At 46.8% G+C, this 27566-nt stretch overlaps 1 protein-coding gene across 2 annotated transcripts in view; it reads left to right on the forward strand.

The window, feature by feature from the left end:
- The window catches only part of SCNN1B (sodium channel epithelial 1 subunit beta), an 85658-nt gene that overhangs the window by 33317 nt on the left and 24775 nt on the right, over nucleotides 1-27566 (forward strand). For both annotated transcript variants that reach the window (XM_032157112.2, XM_058440276.1), the window contains exons 2-4: nucleotides 19365-19683; nucleotides 23584-23845; nucleotides 26077-26267. In XM_032157112.2, the coding sequence (XP_032013003.1) occupies nucleotides 19373-19683; nucleotides 23584-23845; nucleotides 26077-26267 (764 nt within the window). In that variant the 5' untranslated portion in view covers nucleotides 19365-19372. The remainder of the gene's footprint in view (nucleotides 1-19364; nucleotides 19684-23583; nucleotides 23846-26076; nucleotides 26268-27566) is intronic.

Here is a 27566-nt window from a genome sequence, read left to right on the forward strand (position 1 = left end):
CACCTGAGTCATCGGCAGGATGTCCTGAGGTTTAAAAAAAAAAAGGTACAGGGAGGAGTGCACACAGGATGGGGTCCCCCTGCCCCTCAGCTTGTTGCAACCAGCCTTTTATAGGAAACCCACGCCACTATCTTAGTCCATCCAGGCTGCTATAACAAAATATCATAAACTGAGTGGGTGATATTTTTCACGGTTCTGGAGGCTGGGAAGTCCAAAATCAAGGCACTGGCAGATTCAGTGTCTGGTGAGGGCCAACTTGCTGGGTCGTAGATGACACCTTGTTGCTATGTCTTCACACGATGGAAGGGGCCAGGGAGGTTTTCCTAGTCACTTTTTTTTTTTTTTTTTGAGATGGAGTCTCACTTTGTCATCCAGGCTGGAGTGCAGTGGTGCAATCTCTACCCACTACAACCTCTGCCTCCTGAGTTCAAGTGATTCTCCTGCGTCAGCCTCCCAAATAGCTGCTATTACAGGTACCCGCCACCAGGTCCAGCTAATTTTTGTATTTTTTTTAGTAGATTCACCATGTTGGCCAGGCTGGTCTCGAACTCTTGACCTCAGGTGATCCACCTGCCTTGGCCTCCCAAAGTGCTGGGATTACAGGCGTGAGCCACCATGCCCAGCCTCCTGGTCACTTTTATAAGTGCACTAATCCCACTCATGATTCATGATTCAACACCTCCCAAAGGCCAGCCTCATTTCAACATATGAATTCATTTTAAAATGTGAATTTGGTGGGGGGACACATTCATTCAGACCACAGCACCAGCATAGCTCAGAATTAGCACAGGAGGAGGGGCATCTATTCCAGGTCTGAGTTCTGTTTCAACAGGGGCCTCTTTGTAGGATCAACACTGGCCACGTAAAGGGGTGGGATGAATTTACACCACCATGAAAGTGTGAGCTAAGGACAGAGCATTATAAGGAAACGCACAGGGCTGTTTTGTGTAGGGGTGGGTTTTTGTTTGTTTGTTTGTTTGTGATAAGGTGTGCTGAGCTCTGAGGAATAGGATCTCTTGTCTTTCTGTTTTTTGGGTTGTTTTTAGAGACAGGATCCTGCTCTATTGCCCAGGCTAGATTGCAGTGGTGCAATCACAGCTCACTACAGCCTCAACCTCCTGGGCTCAAATGATCCTCCCACTTCAGCCTCCTGAGCAGCTGGGACCACAGGCACATGCCACCATGCCCAGCTCTTTTTTTGTTTGTTTGTTTGAGATAGAGTCTTGCTCTGTTGCCCAGGCTGGAGTGCAGAGGCGTGATCTCGACTCACTGAAACCTCTGCCTCCCGAGCTCAAGCGATTCTCCTGCCTCAGCCTCCCGAGTAGCTGGGATTACAGGCACCCACCACCATGCCCAGCTAATTTTTTGTATATTTAGTAGAGACGAGGTTTCACCACGTTGATCAGGCTGGTCTTGAACTCCTGACCTCAGGTAATCCACCCACCTCGGCCTCCCAAAGTGCTGGGATTACAGGAGTAAAGCACAGCAACCGGCCTCATTTTTTATTTTTTATTTTTTATTTTTTTATTTTTATTTTTTATTTTATTTTTTTTTTTTTGAGACGGAGTCTCGCTCTTTCACCCAGGCTGGAGTACAGTGGCGCGATCTCGGCTCACTGCAGGCTCCGCCCCCCGGGGCTCACGCCATTCTCCTGCCTCAGCCTCCCTTGTAGCTGGGACTACAGGCGCCTGCCACCTCGCCCGGCTAATTTTTTGTATTTTTAGTAGAGACAGGGTTTCACCGTGTTAGCCAGGATAGTCTCGATCTCCTGACCTCGTGATCCGCCCGCCTCGGCCTCCCAAAGTGCTGGGATTACAGGCGTGAGCCACCGCGCCCGGCTCATTTTTTATTTTTTGTAGAGACGGGATCTCACTATGTTGCCAGGCTGATCTCGTACTCCTAAGCTCAAGTGATCCTCCTGCTTTGGCTTCCCAAGGTGCTGGGATTACAGGCATGAGCCACCATGCCTGGTCAGAGATGTTTTTTTTATCTCCTAGGCTCCCTGTAATCCCACAGATAGGCATTGCCAGGGCCAGGGCACCTGCTGACATGGTGAGGATTCCGTCCTAGTGGAGTGACGCCAGCCTCACGGGTCTTCCTTCAAAGGAGCCAAGTGTAGAAAAGTGGCCTTGTTGGCCAGGCGCAGTGGCTCATGCCCGTAATCCCAGCACTTTGGGAGGCCGAGGCAGTGGATTACGAGGTCAGGAGTTAAAGACCAGTCTGGTTAAGATGGTGAAGCCCCATCTCTACTAAAAATACAAAAACTTAGCTGGACGCGGTGGCAGGCGCCTGTAATCCCAGCTTACTCGGGAGGTTGAGGCAGGAGAATCACTTGAACCTGGGGGGCAGAGGTTGCAGTGAGCCAAAATCGCCCCATTGCACTCCAGCCTGGGCAACAGAGTGAGACTCGGAAAAAAAAAAAAAAAAAAGAAGGAGGGAGGGAAAGAAGGAAGGAAGGAAGGGAGGGAGGGAGGGAGGGGACCTTATTACTGAAGCATACGTGGCCACCAGGGCCAGGCAGGCTGCGTTTAGGTGCAGCTGTTTGCAGTTGTTGTCTGGGAAAGCCAGCTGCCAGCCATTGAGGAATTCGGGACAACTAGAGACCTTGGGGAGTGTGGGATTTCCCTGCCAGGGAGTGACTCAGTCCCACGAGAAGCAGAGCCTGGAGACCTCTTCTCTGCTTGGCCATTTCTCTGTGAATGACAGCTCCCACCACCCATGGTAAACACCCAGGGCCATTTTGAATAATTCTACACCTTCCATAAAATGTTAATAACAAGAATAATAATTTTTAAAAATAACAATAGCTGCCATTTATGAACACTTACTTTGTGACCGGCACTGTGCAAACTGCTTCCCATGCCTTATCTTATTGAATCCTGACAACAACCTAGAAGGCACAGGTACTATTATTCCCATTTGCAGATGATAAAATTAAGGCTCATGGCTGGATGCAATGGCTCGCACTTGTAATCCCAGAACTTTGGGAGGCCAAGGTGGGGGGATTGCTTGAGCTCAGGAGTTTGAGACCAGCCTGGGCAATACAGCAAGACCCCATCTCTAATTTAAAAATTAAATTATGTTAAAATTTTAAAATAAAGACTCAGAGAGACCAACCTATTTATGTCATGGACTGAGCCCCTTCCTTAAGGAGATGGCAGAACCAGACCCTAACTGGGGCCTAACTCCCAAACCCTACCCTGTCTGCCCTTGAATGGGAATGTTAGTCACATCCAGGTCCTTAATGCCCAGATGTGCTGTGCTTGCCTGCGATGTGGATGGGAATGACTCATCACCACATAAGGGTGCTCCCTGCCCCATAGAATGAGAGGGTGACTCTGCCATTGCCACACCATGGAGTGAAACCATGGGACAGCTACCAACATGTCCCCAACAGGGTGGACAGCCACATCCCCCAGACACTACTCAACACATGGGACAGCAACCCCAGAGGACATCTCCATGTGGTGTGGGAGTGTGGCTACCGCCTCAACACTGCCTTACAGTGAACCTCCCATGACCCATCCCGGAGAACTCAGAGTTGACATCAGCATGACACTGCTGTAAATTCTTGGCCTTTCAGGGCTGGAATGAATGATAAAGTGTTTCTAAACCAGTGCTTTCCAGCCTTTTTCGAGTCATGGAGTATATATGTGCATACTGTATGCACAGAATTCACGCTACAGTAAAGAGACAAGGTAACACGTGACCAACAGCAGTGGAGGGCAGGCAGTGGGGGACAGAGGTGCTCCAGCCACCCAGAGGTCTAGAACATTGACACCTCAGCTCACCTGAAACCCTGAGGCACACCCGTCCGGACTGCCCTAGTCCTGCCCTAACCTGCAGCAGCTGTTCTTCCTTGCTTTGCTTCCACAGTTCTTGTGGTAAAGCTGTTGACACCCCATTCACCCCTCTGCATTCTAAGTGGTCAAGCTGTTTCCCATTTGAGAGTATTACAGTGTTGCAATCAACATCCTTAAACTGTGCACACGTGTGTGCATTGCACCACTGCACCAAAGCACACTTACTACATGAAATAGAACTGTGGGGTCATGGACTGTCACATTTTAAATGTAGCAGGGACTGCCAGATTGCTGTCCAAATGACTGCACCAGTTTCAACCCCATGGGCACATAAATATGTTTTTTTCCCCAGAGCTCGGCCCATACTTAGTATTATGGAACAGTTTCATCTTTGCAAATCTAATCACTGCTATACAAATTTTTTGGCTCTAACTCCAATCAGTCCACATTTTAAATTTTAATTGCTCTTTTCAATATTTTTTTTCTCTTTCCTGTGGACATGTAAGCTACACGAAGGCAGAGATTCATTGCCTGACTGTTTTGTTCACTGATGAATGTCCAGCACCTAGAACAGTGCGGAGTACACAATGGATGATTAATCAATATTTGCTGACTGAATAAACATTAATATGCTGCAAAATTCAAAAGGTGCAAAAGGAGTAAATAATTTTTTTATATCTCCTTTTCTGCCTGTTCCCCCAGCCACTCAGTTCCTTTCTTGAGGGCAACTCATATTACCACTTTTTTGTGTGACCTGGTAGAAGGACTGCACAGACACAAGGAAATACCTCTATGTTGCCTAAGCTGGCCTCAAACTCGTGGGCTCAAAGATCCTCCTGCCTCAGCCTCCCAAAGTGCTGGGATTATAGGAGTGAGCCACCGTGCCAGCCTGTATTTTCTTTTTTTTTTTTTTAGATGGAGTTTCTCTCTGTCGCCCAGGCCGGAGGGCAGGCTTGGCTCACTGCAACCTCTGCCTCCCAGCTTCAAGCGATTCTCCTGCCTCAGCCTCCCAATAGCTGGGATTACAGGTGTGTGCCACCATGCCCAGCTAATATTTGTATTTTTAGTAGAGACAGGGTTTTGCCATGTTGGCCAGACTAGTCTTGAACTCCTGACCTCAGGTAATCCACCTGCCTCAGCGTCCCAAAGTGCTGGGATTATAGGTGTGAGCCACCGTGCCCGGCCTGTATTTTTTTTTTTTTTTAACATAAAGGCATGTGGGCTTCATATGCTGTTCTACCCTTTCTTTGTTCTCACTTAACTGTATATGTTGACAACATTCACTGTCTCTGATCAGCTCAAATAAGACCTTTATCTTAGAGGGCTGTGGAGGAAGCCACTTTTCCTATTGTCTCCATTAGTCACGCTGTGTTTGGCTTTCTGGGAGCACCCCTAGATGTCGGGGAACCACAGCCTTGGGCAAAGGAGGTTCATAGGTGCACACAGAGGACGCGGGCAGCTGCATGGCTCCACTGCAGATTTCCCCAACACCCACCAGAACAGGTGCAAGATGTCAGGTGTCCCGTCTGAGCTAGTAGGTGAGAGGTGGCCGGAAGCCAGGCAATCTGGTTTCTATTTTCAGACCTGCCCTTTGACTCACCATGACTGTGGGTAAGTCCCTCTGAGTCCCTCTGTGCTCTAAATTCTCTGTGTAATGGGCATAATTATGCCCACCACAACATACTTAAAAGGACGGCATGAAGCCACACCAGGAAATGCCTTGGAAGAGAGCATATGTCCTTGGACCAGTACATGCTTCAGCCCATGAAAGACAATTAACAGGGCATTTCCCAAAGGGTGGTAAGCAAGATGATTTTTTTTTTTTTTTTTTGAGACGGAGTCTCGCTCTGTCGCCAGGCTGGAGTGCAGGGGCACGATCTCGGCTCACTGCAGCCTCCCCATCCCGGGTTCAAGCAATTCTCCTGCCTCAGCCTCCTGAGTAGCTGAGACCACAGATGTGTGCCACCATGCCCAGCTAATTCTTGTATTTTTAGTAGAGACAGGGTTTCACCATGTTGGCCAGGATGGTCTCGATTTCTTGACCTCATGATCTGCCCACCTCAGCCTCCCAAAGTGCTGGGATTACAGGCGTGAGCCACCATGCCTGGCCAAGATGATTTTTTTTTTAAATGATTCTCAGAGGAACCTTTTTCTGAATAGTTAAGAAAGTATGTTCATGTGTATTAGGAAAAAATGGCTCAGCACATCAAACCTGTTATTTCATAGGTGTAATATTGCTTTGTATTCATAGTAGTGCCTAGGAGGAAGTTGAGTTTATTTTAGCCAAAAATAAAAAAGTGAGATGATGTGGCATTATCTAGTAAGTAAATAATGATACAAGTGCTACACAGATTTAGCAAAAATTGCAAAAGTGGCATACAAATGATCAATGCTTAGGAAAACATTGAATTAGCAGGTAGTTAGACGGAAATAACAAAATCAAGCTTATAAATATTTATATGAAATACTCATTTGAAATATTTTTTTACTACTTACTTATTTATTTTTAGGCAGTGTCTTGTTGTGTCACCCAGGCTAGGCTTGCAATGATACAATCATAGCTCATTGCAACCTCCAACTCCTGGGCTCAAGCAATCCTCCCATCTCAGCCTCCCCAGTAGCTAAGACCACAGGCACATGCCACCACATTCGGCTAATTTTGTAAGTTTTTTGTAGAGGTGAGGCTTTCAATATGTTACCTGGGCTGGTTTCAAACTCCCGGACTCCAGTGATCCTCTGCTTCAGTCCCCCAGAGTACTGGGATTATAAGCATGAGCTACCAGGAGTGGCCAGGTTTCTTGGTTTCTTTCTTTCTTTCTCTCTCTCTCTCTCTCTTTCTTTCTTTCTTTTTTTTTTTTTTTTTTTTTTGACAGAGTTTCACTCTTGTTGTCCAGGCTGGAGTGCAATGCTGTGATCTCGGCTTACCACCTCCCTACCGGGTTCAAGCAATTCTCCTGTCTCAGCCTCCCGAGTAGCTGGAATTACAGGCACCCGTCACCATGCCCAGCTAATTTTTGTATTTTTAGTAGAGACAGGGTTTCTCCATGTTGACCAGGCTGGTCTTGAATTCCTGACCTCAGGTGATCCATCCACCTCAGCCTCCCAAAGTGCTGTGATTACAGGCTTGAGCCACCGTGCTTGGCCCCAGGTTTCTTCTTATTTAGTGCAAATATATATGACATAGTAAATCAGAGATTAGCAAACTTCTTTAAAGTACCAGATGGTTAATATTTAAACATTTAAAACATATAGGCCAGGCACAGTGGCTCATACCTGTAATCTCAGCACTTTGGGAGGCCAAAGCAGGAGGATCACTTGAACCCAGGAGTTCAAGACCAGCTGGGCAACATGGCAAAACCCCATTTTTACCAAAAAAAAAAAAAAAAAAGTAACAAAAATTAGCCGGGTGGCATGCACCGATAGTCCCAGCTACTTAGGACACTGAGGTGGGAGGATCGCTGGAGTCCAGAAGATTGAGGCTGCAGTGAGCTGAGATGGTGCCACTGCACTTCAACCTGGATGACAGAGTGAGACCCTGTGTCAAAAAAAAACAACAACAAAAAAGAAAGGCTCATTTAATACATTTCCTGCACCAAAGCTGGTAGCAACCATTTTTCTAAGAAGCCCTGGTTCTTTTAGTCAAAAATGGTATCTAGAGACCAAAATCTTGGTGCTGGGAATGCACATAATATTTGAATTTATAAATAGAAATTGTGTCCAAGGTATGCCTTGGCTTATCTAGAGATCCTGGCAGCTCCCCTAAAACTCTTCTTCACTTTTTCTGGCCTGGCCACTAAACCTCACCTGTGGCTCTTACACCTGGCCAGGTGCTTGAGAATAAAGAGTCAGTCATGTCCTCTGGTTGCCCTTGCAGAGGCAGAAACATGCAAGATTTTTCAATAACCGGAGTCAAATCCACTTTCAGGTTAACCTTCAATTAACTTTAAAAATCCAGCTACCAGAAACGATATTCCCCAGTAATCTTGGATAATTGAGGTTTTGCTACAAAAATAAGTACAGGGGATTTTAATGAAAGCATCTGACCTGCAATTTGCAGAAGTCACAAAGTCAGATGTCCACATGAGCCAGAGCAGCTAATGAAAATGAGTAAAGAGGGCTGGGTATAAGACAGCATGGAATGGGAAGAATTGGGGTGAACTGGGAACACATTGACCATCCAAGGAGAGCAGCTGCTAGTCAAATCTAGCAGAACATGGTCATGCGGGGACAACTGTCACATCTTTCTGACTTTTCAAAAGATGAAGAAAATCCATGTTTTAAAAAAATGTGAAATCTCATCATTTTGAAAAGGCAATGGATTAAAGTCTTTTGTTAAAACTTTATTGAGACACAATTTACATATAATAGAATGCATCCATTTTAAGCATATTGTTTGATGAGTTTTCACAAGTGTATGCATTTAATGAACCACCATCCCATTCAAGATCTAGAATATTTTCATTGTCTCCAAAAGGCTCCCTGAACAACTTTTAGTCAATCCACTACTCATCCAAGGCCCAGATACTTACTGATCTGCTTTCTGTCACAATAGATTAATTCACATTTTCTAGGGGTTCATATAATGGAATTCTATAGTATGTATTCTTACATGTTTAGCTTTTTACTCAGCGTAATATTTTTTATATATGTCCATGTTTTATCTATCAATAGTTGGTTCCTTTTTATTGTTGAATGGAATCCCATTATGGATATGCCATAATTTATTTATTTCTTCCCCTGTTGGTGGACATGTGGATTGCTTCTAGGTGGGGGCTATTATGAATAAGTGAACATATATGTACAAGTCTGTGTGTGAATGTATGTTTTTCTCTTGGATAAGTAAAAGTGGAATTGCTGGGTCATATTTACCTTTTTTTTTTTTAAATATGGAGACAGGGTCTTACTATGTTACCAAGGCTGGCCTCAAACTCCCGGGCTCAAGCAATCCTCCTGGCTTGGCCTCCCAAAGTGCTGGGATTACAGGCATGAGCCACTGCACCTGGCCTCCTTAACTTTATTTTTATTATTATTTTTTTTGAGATGGAGTCTCACTCTGTCACCCAGGCTTGAGTGCAATGGCACGATCTCGGCTCATTGCAACCTCCACTTCCTGGGTTCAAGCGATTCTCCTGTCTCAGCCTCCAAAGTAGCTGGGATTACAGGCATGTGGCACCACTCCCAGCTAATTTTTTTGTATTTTTAGTGGAGACAGGGTTTCACCATGTTGGCCACGGAGTCTCAAACTCCTGACCTCAAGTGATCCACCCACCTTGACCTCCCAAAGTGCTGGGATTACAGGTGTGAGCCACCGCGCCTGGCAACTTTATAAGAAACTATATCAAACTGCCTTCCAAAGGGACTGTACAATTTTGCATTCCAACCAGCTGTGTAGGAGAATTCCAGTTGCTACACATCCTCACCAACACTAGATACTATGAGTCCTTTTAGTGGGTGTGAAGAGATAGCTCACTGTGGTTTTGATCTGCATTTCTCCGGTGACTAATGATGGTGAGCATTTTTTCGCATGCTTATGGGCCATTCATATTTCCTCTTTTATGGTGTCTATTCAAATCATTGGCCCATTTTTTGTTGAACTGTTTGTCTTATTATTTAGTTGTAAGAGTTCTTTATATATTCTGCATAGAAATTCTTTGTCAGACATATGTATTCCAAGTATTTTCTCCCAGGAGCTTGCTCTCTCATTTTCTCAACCATGTCTTTTGAAAAGTAGAAGATTTTAATTCTAATAAAGTATAATTTATAAGTTTTTTATGATTCATGATTTTAGTGTCCTATCTGAAGATCTTTGCATATCCTAAGGTTACACAGATTTTCTTCTATGCTTTCTTCTGGGTGTTTTATAGTTTTATTAGGTCTATGAACCATTTGAAGTTAGTTTTTGCATATAGTGTGGGGTAGGAGTTAAGATTCCCTTTAAAAATATATGGACAACTATTTGTTTCAGCATTTGTTGTTGAAAAAAATTACACTTTTTTTTATTTTTTTACGCTTTAATCTTCTTTTAAATAGAGACAGATTGTCACTGTGTTGTCCAGGCTGGTCTCAAACTCCTGGGCTCAAGTGATCCTAGTACTTTGTCGGCCCAAAGAACTAGAATTACAGGTGTGAGCCACCATGCCCGGCCAAGACTACACTTTCTTCGTTGAATTACCTTGGCAAATTTGTAGGTCTATCAGAGCTCCTTAATCCAGTGATCAGTAGATCTATCATTACACCAATACCACACTGTCCTGATAATTGCAACTTACAGTAAGTGTTGATATCACATAGAAATGTCTTTCACCTTTTTATTTTTCGTAAGTTTTTTAAAATTTTGTTTTGACGTGTGTGTGTGTGTACGTGTGTGTACACAGGCACGTGTGTCTGATTTTGTTTTGTTTTTGCTGTTTTAGTTCTTTTGTTTTTCCATGTACATTTTAGAATCAGCTTGTCAATTTCTACAAAAATTCTGCTGGGATTTTGGTTGAAATTGAGTAGACTCTAGGGATTAGGAGTGAGTTGACTCTAGAGGTTAATTGACGTATTAACAATATTGAGTCTTCTCATCCATGAGCATGGAATAGTTCTCCATTTATTTAAGCTTTCTTTTCACTCAAATGCTAAAAAATCAGACAAGGTGCCAAGACAATTAAATGGGAGAAAGAATAGTCTGGGTGCTGGGACAAGTGGATATCTACATGAAAAACAACGAAGTTGGATTCCTATCTCACACTACATAGGTACCTTAATTCAAAATGAATCAAAGACCTAAATATAAGAGCTGGAACTATAAAGTCCTTAGAGTAAAGCATAGAAACAAATCTTCAGGACCTTGGATTAGGCAATAGAGTCTTAGATATGAAACCAAAGCACACACACAAAAAAGAAATACAGACAAATTTGGCATCATCAAACTTAAAAATTTTTGTTCTTCAAAGGACACCATCAAGAAAGTAAAAAGACAACACACAGAGAAGGAAAGACAATGTTTCCAAGTCCTGCCTGTTAAGGGACTTGTGTACAGAATATATAAATAACTCTTGCAACTCAGTAATAATAGCCCAGTTAAAAAATGATGAAAGATCTTAATAGACATTTCTCCAAAGAAGATATAGTGGCCATATAATGGATCTAATGGCCAATATATAAGCCTATGAGAAGAAGTTCAACATCATAGCTATTAGGAAAACGCAAATTGAAACCAACCTAAGATATCACTTCACACCCCACTAAGGTAGCTGTAATAATTTTTTTAAATGGATAATAAGTTTTGGAGAGGATGTGGAGAGATTAGAACTCTCATACACGGGGTGAAATTGTTAAGTAGTGCAGCCATTTTGGAAAACAGTCTTGCAGTTCCTCAAAAGGTTAAACATAGGCTTGAGAGGTAACAGCGTGCTGGCAGTCCTCACAGCCCTCGCTCGCTCTCGGTGCCTCCTCTGCCTGGGCTTCTACTTTGGCGGCACTTGAGGAGCCCTTCAGCCCACCGCTGCACTGTGGGAGCCCCTTTCTGGGCTAGCCAAGGCCAGAGCCGGCTCCCTCAGCTTGCAGGGAGGTGTGGAGGGAGAGGCGTGAGTGGGAACCCGGGCTGTGCCCGGCGCTTGCAGGCCATCTGGAGTTCCGGGTGGGCATGGGCTTGGCGGGCCCCGCACTCGGAGCAGCCGGCAGGCCCTGCTGCCCCGGGCAATGAGGGGCTTAGCACCCGGGCCAGTGGCTGTGGAGGGTGTACTGGGTCCCCCAGCAGTGCCAGCCCACCGGTGCTGCGCTCGATTTCTCGCTGGGCCTTAGCTGCCTTCCCGCAGGGAAGAGCAGGGCTCAGGGACCTGCAGCACGCCATGCCTGAGCCTCCCACCCCTCCGTGGGCTCCTGTGCGGCCCAAGCCTCCCAGATGAGCGCCGCCCCCTGCTCCACGGCGCCCAGTCCCATTGACCACCCAAGGGCTGAGGAGTGCGGGCACATGGCACGGGACTGGCAGGCACCTCCACCTGCAGCCCCGGTGCAGGATCCACTGGGTGAAGCCAGCTGGACTCCTGAGTCTGGTGGGGACGTGGAGAACCTTTATGTCTAGCTCAGGGATTGTAAATACACCAATCGGCACTCTGTATCTAGCTCAAGGTTTGTAAATACACCAATCAGCACCCTGTGTCTAGCTCAGGGTTTGTGAATGCACCAATCGACACTCTGTATCTAGCTATTCTGGTGGGGCCTTGGAGAACCTTTGTGTCCACACTCTGTATCTAGCTAATCTGGTGGGGAGGTGGAGAACCTCTGTGTCTAGCTCAGGGATTATAAACGCACCAATCAGCGCCCTGTCAAAACAGACCACTCAGCTCTACCAATCAGCAAGATGTGGGTGGGGCCAGATAAGAGAATAAAAGCAGGCTGCCCCAGCCAGCAGTGGCAATCTGCTGGGGTAACCTTCCACAATGTGGCAGCTTTGTTCTTTCGCTCTTTGCAATAAATCTTGCTACTGCTCACTCTTTGGGTTCACACTGCTTTTATGAGCTGTAACACTCACCGCGAAGGTCTGCAGCTTCACTCCTGAAGCCAGCAAGCCCACTAGCCCACCGGAACGATCAACTCCAGACGCACCGCCTTAAGAGCTGTAACACTCACCGCGAAGGTCTGCAGCTTCACTCCTGAGCCAGCGAGACCACGAACCCACCAGAAGGAAGAAACTCCGAACACATCCGAACATCAGAAGGAAAAAACTCCAGATGCGCCACCTTAAGAGTTGTAACACTCACCGCGAGGGTCTGCGGCTTCATTCTTGAAGTCAGTGAGACCAAGAACCCACCAATTCTGGACACAGAATTACCATCGGACTCAGATCAGGAGTTTCAGACCACTCCTGGATATATAACCAAGAGAAATGAAACCTATTTCTATACAAAACTTATACATGATCATTCATAGCAGTATTATCATAACAGCCGAAAAGTAAAAACAACCCAACTGTCCATCAACTGATGAATGGATAAATAAAATGTAGTCTCAACATAATATGGGATATTATTTAGCAACAGAAAGAAATGAAGCACTAATACATGCTGCAACATACCTTGAAAACACACTTAAGTGAAAGAAGCCAGTCAGAAAAGACCACATATTGTGCAACTCCGTTTTTTGTTTGTTTGTTGAGACAGAGTTTCACTCTTGTCACCCAGGCTGGAGTGCAGTGTCACAATCTCTGCTCACTGCAAACTCTGCCACCCAGGCTCAAGCAATTCTCCTGCCTCAGCCTCCTGAGTAGCAGGGATTACAGGCACATGCCACCACACCCGGCTAATTTTGTATTTTTATTAGAGACAAGGTTTCACCATGTTGGCTAGGCTGGCCTTGAACTCTTGACCTCAAGCGATCCACCTACCTCACCCTCCCAAATTGCTGGAATTATAGGCATGAGCCACTGTGCCCAGCCTGCAATTCCATTTTTATTAGGGGTGTCCAATCTTTTGGCTTCCCTGGACCACATTGGAAGAAGAAGAATTGTCTTGGGCTACTTATAAAATGGACTAACACTAACAATAGCTGATGAGCTAAGAAAAAAAAAATCTCATAGTGTTTTAAGAAAGTTTATGAATTTGTGTTGGGCCACATTCAAAGCCATCCTGGGCTGCCTATGGCCTGCAGGCCGCAGGATGGAAAAGCTTGATTTATATGAAACATCCAAAACAGGCACATCTAGAGAGACAGAGAATAAATAAGTGGTTTCTGATGGGGAGGAGGAGGGTGGAGAGTGGAATGAGAAATAACTCCTAATGGGCATGGAGTTTTCTTTAGGGGAAATAAAGATGTTTTAAAATTGATCGTGATGATAGTCGAACAATGTGAATATACTGAAATCCAGTGAATTCTGCACTTTAAATGGAACACAAAACAAAAAACGCTAAAACAAATAGTTGTCCTTATTTTTTTAAAGAGAATCTTAACTCCTACCCCACACTATATGCAAAAACTAACTTCAAATGGTTCATAGACCTAATAAAACTATAAAACACTCAGAAGAAAGCATAGAAGAAAACCTGTCTTGTAAGAAAACCGAAACACGGCTGGACACAGTGGCTCACGCCTGAAATCCCAGCGCTTTGGGAGGCCAAGGAGGGCAGATCACCAGGTCACGAGATCGAGACCAGCCTGACCAACATGGATAAACCCCGTCACTACTAATAATACAAAATTAGCTGGGCGTGGTGGTGCATGCCTGTAATCCTAGCTACTCAGGAGGCTGAGGCAGGAGAATTGCTTGAACCTGGGAGGTGGAGGTTGCGGTGAGGTGAGGTCATGCCATTGCACTCCAGCCTGGGCAACAAGAGCAAAACTCTGCCAAAAAAAAAAAAAAAAAAAGGAAGAGAGAAAAGAAAAGAGGAAAGAAAGAAAAAGAAAGCAGAAAGAAAGAAAGAAAGAAAGAAAGAAAGAAAGAAAGAAAGAAAGAAAGAAAGAAAGAAAGAGAAAGAAAGAGAGAAGGAAGGAAGGAGAAAGAAAGGAAGAAAAGAAAGAGGAAGGAAGGAGAAAGAAAGGAAAGAAAGAAAGGAAGAAAAGAAAGAGGAAGGAAGGAAAAAGAAAGAAAAAGAAAGAAAGAAGGAAGGAAGGAGAAAAAGGAAAGAAAGAAAGGAAGAAAAGAAAGAGGAAGGAAGGAAGGAAGGAAAAAGAAAGAAAGAGAAAGAGAAAGAAAGAAAGAAGGAAGAAAGAAAGCGAGCAAGCCGAAACAGTTTTCCACATTTATTGTTTTTGCATTTGCTACCAGGAACATTTACCATGAGTTCAGGACCAATGTATAGTCAGCAATCTGTGACTCTGAAGCATGACAATTGGTGTCTCTTTCTGCATGCACACCTGGACTCAGTCTCTACTTGTTTGGATTGGGTTAAGCTGTACACTGATTCAATCCCTTCTCCATAAACTGTGTATACATTCCAAACACAGACCATCTATCACTGTGGGGATGAAATCTGACCAGAACATCATAAAGTTGTTTGCAGCACTTCTTGAGTTTTATTTGGCTAATGACCCAAGGGGCCAGACTAGTTACATGCTCAGCCAATACTCAACACACTTCTGCTATTTGCCTACCATTGTAACAACTTTTGCTACATGTAGTACTGTTGTTTAAACATTTTTCTTTAAATCAATTTCCCTTTTTTTACTTAAGCACGTTTATGAACATAAAGCAAAAGTCAGTATCTCTTGCCATAAGTGGAAGGTGGCTCTTAAAAATAAGCCCAGTGAAAACAGAATGTTACCCGTTCTAACTAGATACTATTGTCTGAGCCTGAGGCCTCATTGTTAAACCTGGAGATTAGAAGGGTTGGAGAGGTGTTAAAGACCTGTTGGTACCAAGCTGAGACTTTCTCCTTGACTAAATCAGAATAATTACGTGAGAATAGAAAAGGGTAGACATTCTAGAGGCCCTTTATTTCTTCTACAACTACCTATTGGAACCTAATGTGATGTTCACCTATGCGGCTTTGGGGTGCTAGACTATATAAGGCAGACGAAGCCCTGGTTCTTCCCATATGCTTGAGTCATGGCAAACATTTAGTACTTTGATGTTGCTCTTGTAGTTGCTATTATAATAACTGTTATTACTTTATTATTTCAGAGCAGGGAATAGACCTTCTGGGGAAAGTTGGGAGTGGGGTTAGTCTATGAACATCCTCTTACAGCCATGATGGCCTGGGCAGGCACATAGAGTTTAATTCCTATCAAAGAATGGAGTTGGAGGTGGGGTGCAGTGGCTCACACCTGTACTCCAAGCACTTTGGGAAGCCAATGCGGGTGGATCGCTTGAGACCAGGAGTTCGAGACCAGCCTGGGCAACATGGCAAAACCTTGTCTCTACTGAAAATACAAAAATTGGCTGGGCGTGGTGGCATGAGCCTGTAGTCCCAGCTACTCAGGTGGCTAAGGTGGGAGGATCACCTGAGCCCAGGAGGTGGAGGTTGCAGTCAGTCAAGATCGTGCCACTGCACCCCAGCCTGGGCGACAGAGCAAGAGCCTGTCGAGAGAGAGGAGAGAGAAAGAGAGAGAGAGAGAGAACAGAGTTGGAGAAGAAAGCACTTCATGCTTTGGCCAAGACCCCTTCTGGGGAAGGAAGGTGAGAGATGTTACTGTGTCAGATAATTGGATCAGGAGTGAATATGCTTGGACAGATTTAACATCTCTGTTTAGACGTGAAAGTCTGACCTTATACATCTGGATATTCTGTGGGGTGTCAGGCACTGTGCTGGGCTTTGTCAGGGATACAGAGCTGCTGTCCTCAAGGGGTTTGCAATCTCCTGGGAGAAGCCACAGGCACAAGAAACTAGAACACAGGATAAAACAAGGGTCAATTTATTTTACTGTTAAGCTTCTTATGGGTGCAAATGGCAGGCATCCAATTTGGATATGCATAAATAAGAAAGAAAATGTATTGGTTCCATATCTGATGAGGCCAGGAATGAATGGCTTCAGGCATGGCTGGATCCAGATGTTCAAATGGCAATGTCAGAAATTTTTCTCCATCTCGTGCCTCTTCTTTCCTCTGTATTGGCTTTACTCTCAGGCAGTCTTCCCGTTTGTGCTGCCAAATACCACCAGCTTAGTAGGCTTAGTTAAAAGTGAGGTCTCTCCTTCAGTTATTCCAATATAAACTAATAGAATTGAGTCCTAACATTCCAGTTTGAGTCATGTGCACATCTCCCAGAGCTAAGAGGAGAGATCAGCCTGGCAACTCACACCAACTGAGATGAAAGGGACAGTGGGATAACTTCACCTGAAACCTCAGAGCAAGGGGGAGAGTATGCTGGGCACAGAGGAACCACACTGCCCAGCATGGTGTCCCCAGAAGGGAGAGGCTCTCAGAGGGGGTGAGGGTCCAGCCTGGAGTCAGGAGAGCTTCATGGAGGAAGTGGCCTTTGATCTGGACCTTAAAGATGAAATACAACTGGGGCTCCAGGAATAGAGCCGGGATGCTCCTGCTGCAGGTTCCTGCTCTGTGTCCAGAGAGAAGGGAGGGGGAAGCAGGAATGTCCTTAGAAACTCTCATGTGCCATAACAAGTACCTGGTGGTCTTCACAACACAAGAACCTGCCCCCTCATGCATATGGGAAACAGTCTCAGAAAACTCTGGCATTCCTCATCCATGACCCATACTCTCCAACCTCAATGCTCCAGACACAACCTCACCCCATTCTAATTCGTATCCACGGATCACCCTTTTTTTCTTTTCTTTTCTTTTTTTTTTTTTTTTTTTTTTGAGACAGAGTCTCACTCTGTCATCCAGGCTGGAGTGCAGTGGTGTGATCTCAGCTCAGTGCAATCTCGGCTCACTGCAACCTCCACCTCCCAGGCTAAAGCAGTTCTCCTGCCTCAGCCCCCCAGGTAGCTGGGATTACAGGGGCCCGCCACCAGCTAATTTTTGTATTTTTAGTAGAGACAGGGTTTCACTATGTTGGCCAGGCTAGTCTCAAACTCCCGACCTCAGGTGATCCTCCTGCCTCAGCCTCCCAAAGTGCTAGGATTACAAGTGTGAGCCACCACACCTGGCTGGAACCCCCTTTTCAAATCCCAGCTTTGATGGCATCACACCCTTATGCCTCCAAAGGTTCCAGTTCTCTTGGGATTGAAACCCTAATCTTTAACACGGTCCACAAGCCCTTGCATGGCCTGGCCCTGCTCACCCCTGCAGGCTCCCTCCCCACTTCAGCCTTCCCCCTTCCCCTCCCCTCTCCTATCCTTTAACCTCAGCTCCTCCATCACTTCTCCAAGGACTCTCAGACCTGGTCAGGCCTCCGTTTTCTAATAAAAATCGCTGACTCTTAGGTGCCAGGCATGAATCTGCCCTCTCCATATTTTCATGCAGCCAGCCTCCATGACACCCTTATCAGGTGGAAGCTGTAATTATCCCCATTTTATGGATGAGAAACTGAGGGACTGAGAAGGAGATTTGCTCAAAGTCACACAGCTAGAAAGCAGCAGTGCTGAGAGCCAAAGCCAGACATTTCCCAGGAGTTCGAGGCTGCAGTGAGCCATGATCATGCCACTGCACTCCAGCCTGGGTGATAGAGTGAGACCCTGTCTCAAACAAACAAACAAAAAGCCAGAAAATTTGGTTACAGAACCCTTATTCTAAACCACCACCCTTTAATGCCTCTAGCATCTCAGGGTATGGGGTCCTAATCTTTCCTGTCATGTTTCATAGCTCTGCATTTTTGATGGATTCTTCACTTAACATCTCTCTTACTCACTGACAGCTAGTGACAATGGAAACTGGCATACTGAGGACCTGGCCTGTGCTAGGCTCAGTACATAGCACTTTTTGCGCATTGCCAAATTTCACCCTTTCAGCAATCCTGTAGGTTAGATGTAATTGTTACAGTAAGTCTTCACTTAACATTGTTGATATGTTCTTGGAAACTGCAACTCTAGGCTAAACGATGTCTAATGAAATCAATTTCACCATAGGCTAATTGATATCAACAAGAGTTAAGCTCCTACGGCCTATTTCTGGTCACAAAAAAAGTCACCAAATTTCTAAGTAAAGACCAAAATGCTTCTAATATTAAACATTGAAATAAATATGAGCTATACATACATTTAAGAAAGATTAAGACCGGGTGTGGTGGTTCACGCCTGTAATGCCAGCACTTTGGGATGCTGAGGTGGGTGGATCACTTGAGCTCAGGAGTTTGAGACCAGCCTGGGCAACACGGTGATACCCCGTCTCCACTAAAAATACAAAAATTCACTGATATGGTGGTGTGCATGCCTGTAATCCCAGCTACTTAGGAGGCTGAGGTGGGAGGATCGCTTGAGCCTGGGAGGTAGAGATTGCAGTGAGCCCTGATTGCGCCACTGCACTCCAGGCTGGGTAAGAGAGTGAGACCCTATCTGAAAATAGAAAAAGAAAAAGAAAGATTAATAAAAACAAGTAAGATCATTATTTACCCACTTATTCAGTTCAAGGTCACAGTGGCCAGAGCCTATCTCCACAGCTCAGGCCACAGGCGGGAACCCACCCTAGACAAGACATGTTCCATTGCAGAGCACTCACACACAGTCACACTCACTCACCTGGGACCATGCAGACACATCATGGGGAGGACATCTAAACTCCATATAGACAGTGGCCCTGGCTGGGAATCTACTTTCTTTTCTCATCAACGTTACAATGAAACATTGAACAAAACAACGTCGTTTGAGGACTTGCTGTACCACATTTTACACACAGAGAACCAGAGTTGAGAGTTTAAGTCACTTGTTCACTAGGTTATGAATTCCCAAAGGGCAAAAAACCTTGTCCATTTTGCTCATTGAGTCCTGAAGGACCATTTGAGTGCCTGGCATATAGTAGGCATTCAATAAATGCATTTTGGTTGATTAGATGGATGGATGGACTGATGATGGATAGCCAAAGGAAGGAAGAAAAGAAGGAAAAAAGGGAGGGAGGGAGGGAGGAAGGAAGGTAAAGAGGGAGGAAGAACGGGGACGTACCGCCGCCCAGTTCCTGGATGTGACTGGGACATCCTCGCAGGCAAGGCTGGTGTCCCAGCTGATGTGCGTCCCCATGCCTCTCTGCAGGTGCCACCATGCACGTGAAGAAGTACCTGCTGAAGGGCCTGCATCGGCTGCAGAAGGGCCCCGGCTACACGTACAAGGAGCTGCTGGTGTGGTACTGCGACAACACCAACACCCACGGCCCCAAGCGCATCATCTGTGAGGGGCCCAAGAAGAAAGCCATGTGGTTCCTGCTCACCCTGCTCTTTGCCGCCCTCGTCTGCTGGCAGTGGGGCATCTTCATCAGGACATACTTGAGCTGGGAGGTCAGCGTCTCCCTCTCCGTAGGCTTCAAGACCATGGACTTCCCCGCCGTCACCATCTGCAATGCTAGCCCCTTCAAGTAGGTGGCCCCGGAGCGCACAGCTGGCCTCAGCAGACGGGCGGTTCTCTTTCTCTCTTTTCTTCTCTTCTCTTCTCTTCTACCTTTCCTTTCCTTCCTTTCCTTCCTTTTCCTTTCTCTCCTTCTCTTTCTGTCTCCCCTTTCTTCCTTCCTTTCTCTCTTTATTACTTTTCCTTCCTTCCTTTTTCTTCCCTTTCTTCTTTCTCTTCTTTCTTTCCTTCCTTCTTTCTCTTTCTTCTCCTCTCTGTCTTTCCATTTGCTTTCATCCTTTTGCAGCAACTAAGATTCAAACTTCATAAACTTTTGGCCAGGTGTGGCGGCCTGTAATAACAGCATTTTGAGAGGCAAAGACAGAAGGATCCCTTGAGGCCAGGAGTTGGAGAACAGCCTGGGCAACATAGCAAGATCCCACTTCTAAAAATATATATATATATTTTTAATTATCCAGACATGGTGGCACATGTCTGTGATCTGAGCTGCTCAGGAAGCAGAGGTGGGAGAACTGCTTGAGCCCAGGAGCTCGAGGCTGCAGTGGGCTGAGAAGGCGCCACTTGAGTTTTCAAGTCAAGGCTAAGAAAAAATAATTAATTAAAAATAAAAACAAGAAGATGCCACTGCACTCCAGCCTGGGTAACAGATCCTGTCTCTTAAAAATAAAAAAAATCGTAAGTTTCCTAGGCTTAGAGAGAACCTTGGGCACCCTCTGTCTTCAGGCAGGCCAGTGCCTATTTATCGATTCCACGCGTGTTTATGGAGCACCTACTATGTGCCAGGCACTGTTCTAGGCAACACAAATACAGCAGTGAACAAAACAGAGTCCCTATCCTCTTCACAGCCTGCCAGAGAAAACAGGCCCCACAAAGTTGTCCCCACAAATATCGAATTCATTATCATTATGATGATAAAAATAAAACAACTCGGCCGGGCACCGTGGCTCACACCTGTAATCCCAGCACTTTGAGAGGCCGAGGTGGGCAGATCACTTGAGGTCAGGAGTTTGAGACCAGTCTGGCCAACATGATGAAACCTCATCTCTACTAAAAATACAGGCGATGCCTATAATAGCCACTTAGGAGGCCGAGGCGCGAGAACTGCTTGGCCCCGAGAGGCAGAGGTTGTAGTGAGCTGAGATCGCATCACTGCACTCCAGCCTGGGCAACAGAACGAGACCCTGTCTCAAAAATTAAAAAAAAATAAATAAAACAACTCTTCAACAAATGCTTATGATATGCCAGGCACTGTGTTCAGTGTTCTTTGGGTAATTGGTGTCATTCTAATACACACAACCACCCTAGGATTGGGAACTCCTGTCGCAGCCCCAGTTTACAGGTGAGGAGATGGAGGTTCAGAGAAGTGAGCTTGCCTGGAGACACACGGTGGACGACTGTGGGATTTGAACCCAGGCCTAACATGATCCCAGAGGTGCTACTTTTTAACCATTCTTCTAGGTTGCCTGTTCTCCACTTGATGGCAAGGCCTGTGAAGGGGACACATGAGGAGACCAAACCTAGTTAGGGTTGTGGAGAGGCAGGGAGTCAGTCCAAAAACAAAAAATTTTTAAAAAGTGCCCTAAGGAACGAGTAGAAGTTGGCCACGTAGAGTGAAGAGAGTGCCCCCAGTGGTGGACACAGCAGGTGCAGCTGGTGAGAAGCTTGGTGCATTCAAGGAACTGAAAGAAGGGCTGAGTCACAGAAAACATTTTTATCCAAAAGACAGTCCTGACCGGGCACAGTGGCTCACGCCTGTAATCCCAGCATTTTGGGAGGCCAAGGCGGGCAGATCACCTGAGGTCAGGAGTTCGAGACCAGCCTGCCCAACATGGTGAAAACCCATCTCTACTAAAAATACAAAAATTAGCCGGATATGCTGGCACATGCCTGTAATCCCAGCTACTCAGGAGGCTGAGGCAGGAGAATCACTTGAACTCGGGAGGTAGAGGTTGCAGTGAACCAAGATCGTGCCACTGCACTCTATCCTGGGCAACAGAGCAAGACCCTGTCTCAACAACAAAAAAAGAAAAAGAAAAAAAAAGTCCTGACTGGGCACAGGCACAGTGGCTCATGCTTGAAATCAGAGCATGTTGGAAGGCCGAGGCTTAAGGATCACTTGAAGCCAGGAGTTCAAGGCCAGCCTGGACAACATGGTGAGACAGCATCTCTGTTTTTAAAAGTCCTGGAAGGGACACACAGCGATTACTTTCCCAATTATCAGAAAGTCCCTTCTTTATATTAATAGGGCTCTTCCTGCCTTGGTGGGTTCTTAGAGCTGCTCAAGAGAACCTTTAATAATAATAGGAACGATAGCACTCTGTCTGGGCACTGATCCATGCACTTTAGAAGCAGCACCTCACTGAATCTTCCCAACGATTCTCTGGGGTACTTATTTTTATCCCCCTGTTTTGTAGAGGAGAGAACAGAGCCTCAGGGAGGTTAAGTTGCCCAAGCTATTAAGTGGCATGCTAGGATTCAAACCTGGAGCCCATACGGTGACCCACCGAGCTTCCCAGAAGCTGTGGACATCTAGGCTGTAATAACACCACCACCTGCACAGACGCCACCCTCCCCGATCCTCCTCTTCCTGTGTACACAGATTTAATGGTCAGGGAACTGGCATCGAAGGCCAGTGTTAGCTCCCGCTGCTGTACACGTTTGTACCAGGACCTTGGCCTCTGTCCAGCATTTAATGCTCCTGCAGGAAGTCCTCCAGCCAGAGTTGGCACTTGTGGCCTGAATGACCCCACTCTGAGGCAGGGTCTTGGGTAAATTGGATATGAAGTGACTGGGGTGCAGGGCCCGGGCGCCCACGGGGCCTGGCAGAGATACTCCTTGATAGATCCATCTCTCACTGGCCACCATGTCCAACATGGGAGCTCCACAGGGCTGAGGGAAGACATTGGAGCCAGCCTCACAGTCCCATCCATTTTCTCTCTCCTGAAACTGGCTCCTGTTCCCAAAGTTGCTCCCTCCTGGGAGGGAGATCTCAGAACCCCCATAAACATACCCACTGAAGCCCACCAAACCTAGATTCTAAGCTCACCTCTGCCCTTTATCAGTGGAGTAAGCTTGCAAAATCATACCAATTCCTGGAGCCTCAGTTTCCTGATCTATATATGGGGACGGTAACAGACTTGTGGCAAACAGTAAATAAAACCTGGAAAGCACCTAGCACCTGGCACATGGTAAGCTATCAATAACCATGAGCCATTACAATTTTTCCTCACTCGAATGTGAATTTCATAAGGAAAGAGACCAGGTCCCTCTTGTTTGCTACTGTATCATCTGTGCCTTGCACAGTGCCTGGCACATAGTAGGTGCTCATTAAAAGTTGGTGAATGAATGAGTGCATGGATGGTGGAAGGATGGATGTGTGGATGGGTGGATGGAGAGGTGGGTGCTTAGGTGGGGTGTTCTTCTTATACATCGTGGCAGCCATGCTGGAGTAACAGTGTGATACGGTTTGGCTCAGTGTCACCACCCAAATATCATATCGAATTGTAACCCCCATGTGTCGAGGGAGGGACCTGGTGTGGGTGATTAGATCATAGGGGAGGCTTCCTCCATGCTGTTTTCATGATAGTGAGTGAGTTCTCACAAGATCTGATGTTTTTAAAGTGGCAGTCTCCCTCTCTCTCTCTCCCTCTCTCTCTCTCCTGCTGCCATGTAAGACGTGCTTTGCTTCCCCCTTCACCTTCCGCCATGATTGTTAAGTTTCCTGAGACCTCTCTCCAGCCATGCGGAACTGTGAGTCAATTACACCTCTTCTGTTTATAAATTACCCAGTCTCAGGTAGTATCTTTATAGCAGTGTGAAAACAGACTACTATGGAGTGGGTCCCAGATTTCAGTTGCTCTGCTCTACAGATATTCATTCCCCACCCCTAACCAGCCCTTTCCCCATCCAGGTATTCCAAAATCAAGCATTTGCTGAAGGACCTGGATGAGCTGATGGAAGCTGTCCTGGAGAGGATCCTGGCTCCTGAGCTAAGCAATAGGACCCTGAACTCCTCCATCTGGAACCACACACCCCTGGTCCTTATTGATGAACGGAACCCCCAACACCCCATAGTCCTCGATCTCTTTGGAGATAACCACAATGGCTTAACAAGCAGCTCAGCATCAGAAAAGATCTGTAATGCCCAGGGGTGCAAAATGGCCATGAGACTAGTAAGTGGTCCTTGGGCACATATCAAGCAATGGGCCCCATCCAGGGAGGCTGATGGGTATTTCTTTTCTGTAGTAATTTGAGTCTCACTGGGGGAAAGACAAGATGGAAGCCAGAGCCTGTTTTGCTTGTTTGCAGAGATTTTTCAAAAATAGAAATTGTTGGCATGTTAGTCAAGACTCTTTTGGTATAAGTGATCCAGCTCACACTAGCTTAAGCAAAACAGGCGATTCATTGGCTCACATAACTAAGAAGTCCAGAGGTATACTGCATTCAGGCAAGGCTGGATCCAGGTATTCTAATGAGGCCATCAGGAATCTTTCTCCATCTTGGTTCAACTTTTCTCTCAGGTGACTTCGCTCTCAGGCAAGATCTCTCCATGTGGGGGGATCCCCTTAGTGCCCTTGCTTAGCAGTGGTCCCAGAAAAAGAGCTCTTTCCCTACTTTCCCTATAGTCCCAGCAAAGGTCCTAAGAAGACTCATTAGGTCACATGCTCACCCCTAAACCAATCACTGTGGGCTACAGCAGGGGCTGTCATGATTGGCCAGTCCTGGGCCATGTGCCCTGGAGTTGGGAGTGATGTCAGCCTCTGTGAGACCACATGGACTGAGCAAGGGGGAAGGTGGTTCCCTGAGGGAGGAACCAAGTCTTGTTACCAAAAGATAGGGACATAAATATTGGGCAGGTGAAAAGCCACAGCTGTGCAGTACAGTCACATGCCAAGAAACAACTGCCCTGCACTGGGAGGCTGCTATGCCATTAGTTCTTAAGCCTAGAAGTGGGGAGAAGGTCCCCTGCCCGTGTCTCAGGATCTCCTGGGAGCTCTGTCACAATACACATCCCTAGGCCCCACTCCTGGAGAATCTGAGTGAGCAGTTCTGGGCCCAGGCCCCGGCATCTGTATTGACAACAGGCTCCCTGGTGATTCTGATAATCAATCTTGGATGGGGATCCAGGAGGGGACCATACACTCCCCAGAGGGGGAGCCACTGCCTTGCTGCTCACACTCATGGCATTATGACTTCCACAACTGCTTCGTCCCCACCTCTCCACACAAACTAACCAACGTCATATGGGGGATCTGCTGTGGTCACACCTTCCTTAACCTCCTGGGCCTCAATTTCTTCATGATGATGGGGATAACAATGATACTTACCTCCTAGCATTACTGTGAAGCTTCAATGGGATTATAGATGTAAGACACTGGGAACAGAGCCCAGAACAGGGTAAGGATTAAGGGCTGCCATTACCTCCCCAAGAGGAGGCAGGGAGGCCCCCAGGAGTGGGCTGGCCAGGCGTGTTGGGAAGGGTGGTGCAAGAATGCCAGGGGAAGCTTCTCTATCTGGCCTCCCAGGTTCCAGCAGGGAGAACCAGCAGCAGCCTCGTGGCCAAGGCCAGAGTCCCAGGGCCAAGTCTGTCACGTGTCTGTGCGATGACTTGGATGCCATGAGAAGCCGGATGTGACCAGATGGAAGGGCACTCTACACCCCGTGGTGGGCTCAGGGTGACTGGGTCTGTGTCTTTCCCAGGACAGATAAGAGGCAGCATTTCCTGTGTGTTGAGTTTCTTCTTGTTCTTCATGGCCTTCAAGGGAGCTGCATGTGGAAGTCTCTGGCAGAGGCTGGAAAAGGAATCAGAACTGTGTGCGTGTGTGTGTGTGTGAGCACAAGTGTTGTGGCCACTTGTGTGAATCTATGCATATGGGGTTCAGGGCTAGGATGGACGTGTGTTATAGTGACATGAGGCTGTGGAGGTCAGAGAGAGGGCGTCTTCTGTGCATGCCTCTGCACACATGACCATGTGTGTGTTTTTGCTCATGCATAATGGTATGAGTGGGAGTGAGGCTGGTGGCTGTAAACTGAGCCACTGAGTCACCCTCCCTTGAAGGAGGGCACCAGCGTCTGTGAATGCCCATGAGTTGGTCACTGGCTGTGGGTCACTTCCAAGAGGTTGCTGAGGGGTCTCCTAACCTCCCAGGCCTCACCCCCAGGAGCTGGGGGTGGGTGCACCAGCCTGATGAGGGGATCTTGTGATCAGCACGCAGCTGTGTATGAGGCGGCAGCCCTTGAGCATGTGTGAGCATGAGTGTGAACGTTTCCCACCACCAAGTTCTGCAGCCAGAAGGGCGGCTGGCAAAGCACAGCTCTTGCCCTGCTAGGGCCCTCGAGCAGTGGCTGGGGTCCTGCTAGCAGCTCCCACGCCACCCACAAAAACCCCTCTTGGCCTCCACAGTGTAGTCTCAATGGGACACAGTGCACCTTCCGGAACTTCACCAGCGCTACCCAGGCAGTGACAGAGTGGTACTTCCTGCAGGCCACCAACATCTTTGCACAGGTGCCACAGCAGGAGCTGGTGGAGATGAGCCACCCCGGCGAGCAGATGATCCTGGCCTGCCTGTTCGGAGCTGAGCCGTGCAACTACCGGTGAGAGCCACCCCAAGCCCACCTGGCCAGGCCCTGGCACCGAGAGGCAGTGGCATGTTACGGTTGGGATCACAGCCTGCCAGGGTTCCAATCCTGCCTGGCCACTTACCAGCTGTCTTTAGCACAGTTTTCTGCGCCTCGGTGTCTTTTAGGTCCTGTTTCCTGGAGGCAGAGCCCGAGGCAGGAATGCACTGAAGAGCGCACGAAGCATTGAGAGGATTGTGTTAGGAAAAGTCTGCAGGGAAAGTGGGATAAGGAAGGAGGATTTGGAACATGTAGGAAAAGGAGAAAATAGGAAAAGAAAAAGAAAAAGGAAAGGCTGGGTGTGGTGGGTGGGTGGCTTACCCCTGTAGTCCCAGCACTTTGTGAGGCAGAGACGGGAGGATCGCTTGAGACCAGGAGTTCAAGACCAGCCTGGGTAATATAGTGAGACTCTGCCTCTAGAAAAAAGTAAAATAAATTAAATTTTAAAAGGAAGGAGGAAAAAGCTAAACAAGGATGTGGTCTCTGGTAAAGTCTAGGCTCAGCTTGATCTGTGGGAGGATCTGGAGCATAAACTGAACCAGAGTGGTCCTCCCTTGAAGGAGGGGACCAGCCTTTCTGCGTGCCCCGTGAGTTGGTCACTGGCTGTGGGTCATTCCCAACAGGTTGACGAGGGGTCTCCTAACCTCCCGGACCTCACTCCTGGCAGCTGGGGGTGGGTGCACCAGCCCGATGAGGGGATCAGGGTGGGCACCCAGGCATCTGTTGCCTCAGTTTTCTCATCTCTGATGCAGGAATAATCGTAGCTTCTTCATAGGGTCATTGAGAAGAGTAAATGAGTAGGTTCATGGCAGCACCTAGAACAAGGCTGTGAGGCCGGGCGTGGTGGCTCATGCCTGGAATCTCAGCACTTTGGGAGGCTAAGGCAGGAGGATCACTTGAGGCCAGGAGTTCAAGACCAGCCTGAGCAACATAGCGAGACCTCATCTCTACAAAAAATCAAAAACCAGCCAGATACAGTCGTGCTCACCTATAATCCCAACTACTCAGGAGGCTGAGGAGGAAGGATCACTTGAGTCCAGGAGGTCGAGGCTACAGTGAGCCATGATCACGCCACTGTGCTCCAGTCTGGGTGACACAATGAGACACTGTCAAAAAAAAAAGAAAGAAAGAAAGAAAAAGAAACACAAGGTTATATAAGTGTTTCCTGTAAATATTCTTTTTCCCTAACGACCTTTAATATGAGAGACTGGCGGAATGAGGGTAATGGTAACTCTGGAGGTCTAGGTCTTCTTGCAATTGACCCACAGATTCCCA

The sequence above is a fragment of the Hylobates moloch genome, unplaced genomic scaffold (assembly GCF_009828535.3).
Source record: "Hylobates moloch isolate HMO894 unplaced genomic scaffold, HMol_V3 SCAFFOLD_6, whole genome shotgun sequence".
NCBI lineage: Eukaryota > Metazoa > Chordata > Mammalia > Primates > Hylobatidae > Hylobates > Hylobates moloch.